The sequence below is a fragment of the Corvus brachyrhynchos genome, unplaced genomic scaffold, assembly GCF_000691975.1.
Source record: "Corvus brachyrhynchos isolate BGI_N302 unplaced genomic scaffold, ASM69197v1 scaffold182, whole genome shotgun sequence".
Taxonomy (NCBI): domain Eukaryota; kingdom Metazoa; phylum Chordata; class Aves; order Passeriformes; family Corvidae; genus Corvus; species Corvus brachyrhynchos.
The window spans coordinates 772,045-783,066 of NW_008236807.1; the positions used below are offsets into that span (position 1 = coordinate 772,045).

An 11,022-nucleotide genomic window follows, 5' to 3' on the forward strand; every position below is an offset into this window, starting at 1 on the left:
CCTGGAAGTGTCCAAGGCCAGGCTGGACATTGGGGCTTGGAGCAGCCTGGGACAGTGGAAGTGTCCATGCCCATGGAACTGGATGGGCTTTAAGGTCTTTCCAACCCAAACCGTTCTAGAATTCCATGGAATTCCACTTTACCAACAACCACAGGGCACAGAGTGTGGCTGATTCTGAGATGAAGCTTTCAGATGAGCTTTGTGGTCATTCCAAAGAGCCTGGCTGGGGACACAGCCCTCTGCTGTGGGAGTGGGATCTGGCCTGCTCTGCTTCCCTAGGCCGTGCCATCAGAGCATGAGGTGACAGCAGATGGCCAAGAGAGGGGGAAAAATGGGATTATCCAGGAAAAAAGGCCAAAGTGTCCCTGGTCACAGCCAGAGCTCAGATCTCCTCCTGGAACAGGAGCAGCAGAGGAAGCCATGGACTCCTTGTGAGGGGCGATGACAGAGCCACAGACTCACTTGGGAGCTGAAGGCCTAAATCCAGCGAAGATCTCTCTTCAGATCTTCTCCTCTCTACAAGGAGAGAGGATTTGAGGAGGAAACATCTTCAAATGTTGAAATGACACAGGAGGTGTCCCCTGTTTGGCTGTGGAGCAAATAACTGAGGGTGGTCATCACCCAGGGGCAGAGAGGCTGCACGAAGACACGAGGCTGAGGGGGTGAGGAAGGTAAAGGCAACACAGAGCTCAGCACCTGGTGGAATTTAAAGACAGGGATTTCCAGATGATGATAACACCCAAATGCCACCCAGCAGGGACTGTGGAAAATTAAAAAAAGGAACTGTGGTAAATTCATTTTAAAACTAATTTATCACTCAAATTAATCACTCAAAACCAATTTTATCACTCAAATTCTGGTTTTCTATGCCTGGACCAAGTTTCTTTCAGCATCTTTTTCCCTTCAAATATCCCCTGGAAAGAAAGCTCTTGAAAATCCCTTCCTGTGGGTGTGAATTATGGCAAAAAGAAACCATTCCTATCCATAACTTTAGTTTTATGCTGCAGCACCACGTGTTTCATCAGGCTGCTGATGGTTTAGGATTAACCTTCATCCCACCCTGAACTGAGCTCACCTGGTCTCTGGCATAGTCAGGTGAAAGTTCTGGTTCCTGGCATCTGAGGACAGAGGTGGCCTTGGTTTCAGGAGCTGCTGATGGGAACTCTTGGATTCAGCATCCAAATCCCTGAAATGATCCAAAAACAAAAGTTCTGGTCACACATAGAAAACAAAGCAACTTGCTCAGAGAGAGAGATATTTTTATTTAACACACCCCAAATAATGTGAGATTAATCCCACCCCTTGTGGATAACGCCCAAGGTGAGGAGTTTGTTTTAGGACAACTAAAAACCAAAATTCTGGCAAATTTGTGTGGACACCGCCTCATTCCCAGACTCAAACCAGAGTTAAACCCAAGAGAAGCACCACTGAGGGTGTGAAAATGAGAGAAGCCCTAAATGAAATGCTGAGCCAAAAGAGATCTTCGAGGTCTTTTCCCCACCTTAACGATGCCCTATATCTGTGATTCTGAAAAATTAAATTAATTAAAACCACGCAGGCAACCCACTGAAATCAGTCAGAGCAAACCAGCGAACACTGCCCGGCAATGAGACATCAAAATGACTTTAATTACACCTGCACACAGCCAGAAGCAAAGAATAAAGAAGCCAAGCTTGCAGCTTCAATTTGGATTTAAGGATCTAAATGTATGCAGATAACCCTGCAGGGTTGCCATAAATAAAAGAAGTTGGATTCTTGTGTGACACAGCCTCAGATTTTCTGCCAGACTCAGGGAAACTGAGCAATCCATTCCTGTTTGGATTCAAATGTGTAATGAGGAGATTCATCTTTTAATATGTCCTGATGCACGAGAAAGGCAAAGTTTTAAGTACTTTAGGAACTTACTTGCTATTTTTGGCAGCAGTTTTAGATATTTCATAGGATTTTGATTTATTTTTAATTGGAATAGGGTTTTATGGCCTCTACCAGTTCTGGTCACAGCCAGGTATGTCCCAGCATGATTCCAGCACAAATGGGTTTTCAGGGAGGGAGGAAATTTGATTTGGGTGAAGAAAATCCTGTTTATTTGGGAAAACCTGACGTGCAGCTCCCTCCATTCATCCCAAGGCTGCTGGCACTGGAGCCAAGGAAGGGCAGGGGTGGGTGAGCCAGCACTGCCACTGATGAAATACTAAAATTACTGAATTCTTTCTCATTTCATGACCAAAGAATGCCTGGATTAAAAAAAAAAAAAAAAAAAAAAAAAATTATAACTCTAAGAGTAATCACTCATTACTTTAGCACTACTAGGTTAGTCCTAAAAAGAACTACTGTGATTTTATGGAGCTTCCATTTCCCTAAACTCTCCATTAAATAAACAGTAACTTAGTAACCAGCTCAGCTCAGCACTTACTATCACACAATAATATGTGGGAATTTTACAACACTGAAGCTTTGGTTCAGTCTGCTTTGCACTGATAGCTCTTTTCAAGCAGAGGAATCAGGATCCAAATCCTCAAATAAAACACTGCTCAGAACACTGATACAGATAAAATCTGGCCCAACACCTAGAAGAATCTTCCATTGTGGAAACTTTCAGCTGACCAAAATGGTATTTCTGTGTGCTAAAAATACACAGACTCCTTGACCTGTAGAATTCATGAGTTTGGTCTTTTGAAATGATAATCTCCTTTTTAACAGTACTTGGTTTGTGTTGCTTCAGGTCTCCTGCAAAGCCCTCGGAGTGAAGTTTTCTGGTATTTCCCCCAAATAATTTGAAATTAATCAGCTTTAATCAACTTTATTCTCTTCGTCTGCCCCACGGAATGGTTTGGGTGGGAAGGGACCTTAAAAAGCATCTTGTCCCACGGGCAGGGACACCTTCCCCCATCCCAGGGTGCTCCAAACCCTGTCCAACCTGGCCTTGGACACTGCCAGGGATGGTTCCATAATTCCATATCCAGAGAAAGATCCAGCAAATCCTAGGGGAGTTTTCCAAGGTGAAACCTCTCTCTGAAACTTGACTTAAATCTGATTTAATTCTACTTAATTCTTGATTTGATTTAAACAAAAACACTCCAAAGCACAGCCAGGCACCAACGATGGATGTGGCTCCCCCAAAATTTCTCTTATTTCCTGCTTCATTCCATGATTCAGATTCTCCCTCAGAATTCCAAGTATTTTATAACATTCCTCTTCACGGTGCCTCTGGACACAATTCCTGGAGGGAATGAGAGTTGTCTGCTCTTGCCTCCCATTCCCACCTGTCCCTCAGGGCCGGATTTCCTCAGGAAATGCTGATTTGGGCTGACAGGATTTTCTCTCACCTGCCCCAGAGCTTAACTCCAAAATCAGCTTCCCAGGAATGAAAATTGTGGAATAAAGGGAGCAAAAAGCAATGACTTAAAGCAAACTGAGACGAGGAGCTCATGCTGCAAACCAAACCCCAAACCTCCAGCAAAAGAAAATACTGATTGCCATTTTTATTTTCTCATTTCAAAATGATCTAAAATGGATTTATCAACTACTTAAAAACCCATTTCTTTAAGTAAAGATTTGCAAAATGCATCTGCCTATAAGCTTGAACCACTGGTTTTCTAAAGACAGTTTAATTCTGGAGTGTTTTTAATTTTCTTTTGATTTTTAGACTGAATCTCCAGACTCTGCCATTGGAATAATTCTCACCAACACACCTGGCATGTGGAACTGGTGACTGCAATGAGCTGAACTTTTCTATTCCTTCTGCTGTTTTAAATTCCACCACTGCCAGTTTCTCCATGGCAGGTAGGAAAAGAGTTTGGATTAGGAAGGTTTACACCAGGGGAAGGCAGGAGAGCCACCAAAGATCAATGAAAGAAGATCTCTTGAGATTTATAGAGTTTTGACCCATTTTTGCAGGTCTCTGACCATGAGGAAGAAGAGAAAGAGAGGCAGTCAGGATAAAATATTTTTTAAAATTTTTAAAAATCTAAAAATATTTAAAAAAAAATAATAAAAAAGAAATTAAGAAGTGGAATCAGCTTTAGAAATCCTCTTTAAACAGAGATTCCACTGCAGCAAAAAACCTTGTGTTGAGCACTGCTGTGGCCTTCCACCACTAATTATTAGTGCTAAAAAACCACAGCAGACACCGTGAGCTGCCAGAAAAATGCTCCTTTTTTCTTCTCTCAGAGAAACTTGCAATAATGTCATCATTTTAGACAAGTTACTACATTTTCAGTGTTCATTTGGGGATTGCTGCACTCCCAAAAGCCAAGGGGTTGTGATTTATTCGTTAGGACTGGATTGAAAAAGGAGAGTTCTCTGTGAGATTTGCAATCCCTGACAGTTTCTGATCACTCATCCCTCAGAGCAGTGGGGAAGACACCCTAAAGAGGCATTTTTGAGTGCATTCCAAAGGAATTTAGCTGGAATTATTCCAGGTTACCTGTGGAAAAGAGCCTGACGTGCTGCAGAACAACGTCTTTGGAGAGAGGCTTCTTCCTGGGGAAGAAAAATGACCAACTTTACACAGCAATTTAAAATTATTTGTGGGGATTGAAATAGCTGGGATCCTCCTTTCCCTTGCTAGGATTCCAGAGGGTTTGCATTTAGATATCCTGGGAAAACAGCAGAGCTGGATTAGAACGAACGAGGTGCTGGGTGGGATTTGCTCATCTACATAAATCACAGAGTTTGGTCTGAAATATTTTTGGCTTGGAACGATGAAGATTTTCATCTCCAGTGAAGCTTTATTTGTTCATTGGAATCCAAAAATGTCCACAAGTCCCTGACAGGAGGGGGCAGCTGGGGGGGTCGGGCTCTGCTGCCAGGGAACAGGGACAGGAGAGAGGGAACGGCCCCACGCTGGGCCTGGGGAGGGGCAGGGTGGATTTTAGGGAAAATTTCTTCATGGAAAAGTCTGTCAAGCATTGGAACAGCTTCCCATGGCTGTGGTGGAGCCACCAAACCTGGAAATGTTGGAAAAATGTGAGGATGTGGCACTTGGGGGCCATGGTTTAGTGGTGACCATGAACTCGATGATCTTGGAGGTCTTTCCAACCTTAATTCGGTGAAAGAAGGAATTACCTGGAGCAAGTTTGAGCGAGTTAAAATGACTTTGCACCATGAGATCTCGGCAGAGTGGGAAATGTGCAGTTTGAAGGGTGTGTTAATTACCGTGGGCTGTAGGACGATGCAATTTGTCAGGTCAGACAAACCCAGCACCACGGTGAGCTGAAAAAATGCAAATTACAGAGGAACCTTATTAAATCCTGCTTTGTTATCAGCTGATAGGCACTGATAGTTATCAGTTTAATGGCTACATCGTGGCTGCAGGAGAGGTATTTTGTCATGGTCTGAGACAGAGCCCAGTTAATCTGCTCAGTGTTCACGTTAGAATCGTGAATTCCTTCACTGTTTATCTCAAGTTAGGCTCTGCTCAGATGCTCTCTGAGCTTGGTCTGAATTTCATTTTCTTTTGTTAAATATAGCATTCTGACCTTTATTTATTCCCCCCCCGGGGTGGATTACAGGTGTAGAACCTTTCTGTCCTTACCTTTTATAATTAATTACAGCCAGAGAAAATTAGGGCAGGGCTGGGCTGCTCACAAGGGAGGAGGCTGCAAGGAATCAGATTCTTATTTTGCTCATGGATAATTCACACGAATTTCTTCTTCCTTTTTTAATTGCAGCTCTCCAGGAAGGGAGGGGAGTGTGGTTACTGCAGTGCCAGGACATTACTGAGGTGACAAAATCATTTACGGTCCCAAATGTAACAGCTGAGCCAAAATTTGGCTTTAAGGCTGCAGATTCTATTTTTCTCATTCAGTATGGTCTAAGAGGCATCTGGGTTTCCCCTGGAATGTTGACACTTCTGCTGACACTGGAAAGCTTTTGGAAAAAGAGAATGAAAACTCAGAGCAGTAAATAACACAAAGGTATTCCTGGAAAAGGAGAATAATAAGAAAAAGAGCTTTGTGGCCACAAAATGAGTGAAACCTGAGGTAAATGATGGCCTCCTCCACCCTAAACCACTTCTCCTCGCTTTCACAAAATGTAAACTTTTGGAAATAAAAGTTAAAAATAATAGGAATTGTTGGGGTAGGAGTGATGGCAGAGTGTCACCAAGGCAGGAAATATTTCGGCTTCTCCCTCACCTTAAACTGACAAAGTTTGGATGAAAATGAACAATGCTGCTGGCAGTTTGTGAATTTTGCACTTGAAAAGAGGGATTTCATCTCAGAAAACCGAAAGGTGGGAGTCTCCCTGTTTGTATCACCCATTCCTCAGTCATAACTTTTCCCACACCATTTTTAAAGCCTGGCAAAGAGGGGGGCAGGGGTTGTTCCTCCATCCCCAGCACGGATTTGAAACATCAGAGGAGTTATAAATCCACAGGGAAAGAAGGGAATTGCCCAGCAAGTGGTGCCTGCCAAGCCATCCCTCATCGTAATGACATCATCACCCTGCAATGGAACACAGTTTACAGCTTTCATTTTTCTTTTCCTCTTTCTGCTGTTGTTGTCCTCAAAAAGGAGCATCAGCCACATCTGCCTGCAAGGAGAGGGGATGTCCTAGAGGAAAGGACTATTTAGGAGCAGAAGAAAAAAAAGGAAGAGGGAGGAAGCTGGAGTTTCCAGAGATTATTTGAAATCCTTGTTGATTGAAACAGCAAAAGCAGGTGAAAAAATGTGCTTAAATTTGATCCCTGGCAGTTATTGCTGGAATAAAACTGGGAAGGCCTCGGCTGGATGAGTTTTCCACTGCCATGGGATGGCATTCATAGGGAATCCTCGCGCTCCTATGAACTGCATCCAGCTATTCCCATGGAATAGGACAACTCCATGTCGTTGTGGAGAACTGAGAGATGAAATTCAGCTCCTTCCACCAGTACACGAGTGGATGAAATCCATTAGGATCAAGGGATTTGTTCTGGTGTAAAACTGAGCTGAAAATACAAGTGGTGTTCTTCTCTGAGTTTAGCTGCCTCAATCCCAGGGGAATGGAGTGATAGGACAAAGGGGGATGGCCTTAAGCTGAAAGAGGGAAGGCTTGGATGGGATATTGGGAAGGAATTCTTCCCTGTGAGGGTGGGGAGGCCCTGGTGAGGCCTGGTGTGGACTCTCCATCCTGGGAAGTGTCCAAGGCCAGGCTGGACAGGGCTTGGAGCAGCCTGGGATAGTGGGAGGTGTCCCTGCCATGGCAGGGGTGGCACTGGATGATCTTTAAGGTCCCTTCCCACCCAAACCATTCCATGATTCTGGGGACCTGGGAAATATTGCTGAAATCAAAGTGGGACGGAGAACAGGAGTCAAACAGGAGAAAGAAAGGTTTGGCTACAACTCCTCATTTCTAAGTTCCAGGAACTGCTCCTTACCATGGAGCCTGGGGGTGCATTCAGCACGTCCAGGAGGTCTCTGGGATAGCGTTTGGCAGAAGGCTCCAAGAAGTCACCGACTGATGGAGACCAAGTGGGTGCAGGAATTCTTCTGCCAGGGGACAACTTTTGTTCTGGGAAGAGCTTAGTTCTGGAACCTGGGGTGGAAAAGACAATCCTCAGTAAAAATATTCGGAACACAAGCAGGAAGGAACAGTCATTTTCCATCCCTGGAAGTGTCCAAGGCCAGATTGGATGGGGCTTAGAGCAGCTTGGGATAAGTGGAAGGTGGCCCTGCCCATGGCGCTCCACACAACTTAGTTTTTAAAACCAAAATGATTTCGAGTTATTCAAATTATTTCAAATTTTGGGGGAAAAAAATCCATAAACTGGGATATCTCCTGTCTATAAAATCATATCTAAATATGAAATGAAGCCATAGAAATAATCTTATAAATAGTGCTACTTGTCCTTCTTCCCGCTGAGGCCTCTGGCACCAGTTTTCCAGGGAAATTGTGGATTCCCCATCCCTGGAAGTGCCCAAGGCCAGGTTGGAGCAACCTGCGATAGTGCAAGGTGTCGGGGTTGGAACTGAATGTGCTTTTAATTCCCTCCCAACCCAGATCATTCCATGATTTTAAGTTTCAAATCACTGAATCCCATGGATAAAAGCTGCCAATGCAAGCACAAAACATTATCAGCTCCAAAACCTGCTCTACTTCTGCTATTAAAAGTTTTTTTAAATAACTTCTATTTTCTAGAAAATCTATTTTCTTGCAGTATTTTTTTCACTCTGTACACCAGCAAAAGATCTTGCCCAGCAGTTCATTAAAAAAGAAAAAAAAGAATTATAAACCTCTCACAATCTCCCACAACCAGTCTTCCCCCTGCTCCAACCTCACTAAAAATGTCCCTGTTAAAGACAACCTTGGGGCGAGTTTTGTAAAATAAATTATTTCCCACAGTCCACGGGAAGAGAGGATCTCTAGAAATAGGATAGTTAGACTTATTTAAACACCTATAAATGGGGCTCTAAATGAATTTAACGGTGTGCAGTAAATTTAAAAGTTACTTTATGAGCAGAATTACCAAAATCTTGGAGTGTTAATGACGTTTCTGTAGGGAGAAGTCACTCACTGAAAGAACTCAGAGCAGCTGAGGAATAAAAAGTCCTTTAGAGGAGCTTCAGATACTTAAATCTATCTTCAAAAATACCAAGATTATATAAAAACCTTTTCTTTTTAATCCTCCTCCTTTTTTCTCTTTTCCTGGTCATCTCTGTAGGGTTTGGTGGGGTTTTGTTGCCTTCGAGACAAAACATCCCCAGAGTTTTTAAGGCAGGAAAATACAATATGATAGCAAATAAGGCAAGGAAATCATCTTTTTCACCTCAGATAAAACATGGGAGTTGTGGAAATTAAAATAAAATCTACCTAATTTAAGGCTAAATAAGATTTTTCAGAAAAGTCCTCACTGCTGAAGCTCTGAGAAGCCACAAGGTGTGCAGGAGCTTTTCCTGTGTCCACTGGGAAATGAATATTATTAATTCTTCCAGGATACAAAATTACTTGAAATTATGAACTGATGAATATTGCAGCATCCTTTATTAAAATTTTCAGACATTTTGCCCTTTTTTCAGCTACTTTTATTTGCAGCCTTCCTGAGCCACACAGGCTGTGGATATTGGCTGTGTGGTCCTTAGGAAAATGATTCTCCACCCTGTTCCAATGGATCTGAAATGGAACCAACATCCATAAACCATGGGAATCCTGGAGTCAAAGGGAAGAGTTCATAGGAATGAGTTGCTTTTTAATTCATCTTGCACATCCTCTTTTTACCATAATGTCTTTTTGTTTGGTTTCTTTTGTTTTTTCCCAGTAAAGTTCTCCCTCCCTTTCCCTCCTGGGGCTGATTCTATGGCTCTAGGATCAGGGAATTGATCTGTCTGAAAGTTTTGGGGAGTTTTGGGGTTTGTTTTTGCTGTGTTAATGCGGGAATCCATATGGGGAGGGTCTGAGGGCGCTTGGTGTGTTCGGCCTAGGAGAGGAGGAGGCTGAGGGGAGACTCATCGGGGTCTCTCCAACCTCTGCTCCCTGGGACAGGGACAGGAACTGGCTGGAGCTGTGCCAGGGGAGGTTTAGGCTGGATTTTAGGACAGGTTCTTCCCTCAGAGGATGGTGGGGCACTGAATGGGCGCATTCCCAAGGCTGCTCCAGGAGTGTTTGGACACCGCTCCCAGAGATGCACAGGCTGGGATTGTTGGGGTGTCTGTGAAGGGACAGGAGTTGGACTGGATGATCCTTGTGGGTCCAACTCAGGAATTCCATGAAATTTTGGGTGGAACCATTTCCTGGCCCAAGTTACACACAACTGCACAAGCAGGAAGATCAGCTGGAAGTGGCCAGGAGGCTCCAGCCTCAGCCATTCCGGCGCTAAAAGGCTTCTTTTAAACACACCACAGATCGTTTGGGATCAGTGGCTCACCCCAAAAGCACTTGGAGTGGATTTTTAAGTTGTCTTCTCATCTTCCTATCCTGGTTTTCCTGCTTATCCTGGGGAAAAGAGTCAAGTGAAGTCCTGGTGCCATCCCAGTTTCTTGTTGCTCGAGTTTGGGAGGCACAAAGTTCAGCCATGGGCACCCTTCACTCAGGATTTATCTGGAATGGGGGATCCAGAACCTAAAATCATCCTCAGAGGAGTCAGGAACTCCATGCAGAGCCCAAATCCATCCTCAGAGGAGTAAGGAATTCCATGTAGAGCCCAAATCCATCCTCAGAGGAGTCAGAAAACTCCATGCAGAGCCCAAATCCATCCTCAGGAGGGTCAGGAACTCCATCCAGAGCCCAAATCCATTCTCAGAAGGGTCAGGCACTCACTCTTTTCATATTATTGCCTCAGGGCACCCTCAGGGATGTAAAGCACTTGGGAAGATCTCCATGACAGATCCAGATTGCAGTGAGGAATCAGCCTGGGAGAGCCACTGCAGAGAAGCTCGAGGAGGTTTCAGGTCTCCCAGGCTGCATCATTTACAGATTTCAACTCTTTTAACAACAAATAGGAATATTCTGCTGATAAAACCAGTAGTTGCCAGCCACAGTACCTGCCCTGCTGTTGATGTCCTGAGTGCTGTCAAAAATCCCAGGTGGCTTCAAGCCCAGGTTGACCTCCACAAGGAGGCTGAGCTCTGCGAATGCCTCATCCAGCTCATCTGCACAGAGGGAAATGCATTTCATGGCACAGAGAGAAAAGAAACGGAATAAAACCCAACTTTCCGTCAGCGCAAAGACACAAATCACACGAGTTTGACACAGCAATACATTTTTAACTTGTCCAGCTCGTCTCTTGGAGAGAAAAAACCTTCACCTTCATAACCAGCACATTCAAGAAAAGCTCAAGTTCAGGCTCTGCACTCACCTAAATCTTTTCCTATCGGCTTCTTTCGTTAGGGCCATATTTAAATTGTGAGCTCTGTATGCCACGTTGTCTTGGGGTAACCTTATGATGTGTATCCCATATCGCTGCCTATGCCCAGAAATTAATTTTTGTGCCTTTCTATGCCTCTAAACTGAGCCTGAAAGGGGGAAGGAAAAAAAAAAACTGAGCAAAACTTTCTCAAAGCAGTTTGCAGCTCGTTCAAGGTTACAAAAAGATAGCAGGTTTTTTTT

At 43.9% G+C, this 11,022-nt stretch overlaps 1 protein-coding gene across 1 annotated transcript in view; it reads right to left on the bottom strand.

The window, feature by feature from the left end:
* Window positions 1–11,022, bottom strand: part of LRGUK (leucine rich repeats and guanylate kinase domain containing) — a gene marked incomplete at its 5' end in the record, with an annotated part of 41,138 nt that overhangs the window by 4,782 nt on the left and 25,334 nt on the right. The window contains 4 exon segments of the mRNA XM_017727975.1: window positions 1,076–1,186; window positions 4,427–4,482; window positions 7,358–7,515; window positions 10,458–10,565. Of these exon segments, the coding sequence (XP_017583464.1) occupies window positions 1,076–1,186; window positions 4,427–4,482; window positions 7,358–7,515; window positions 10,458–10,565 (433 nt within the window).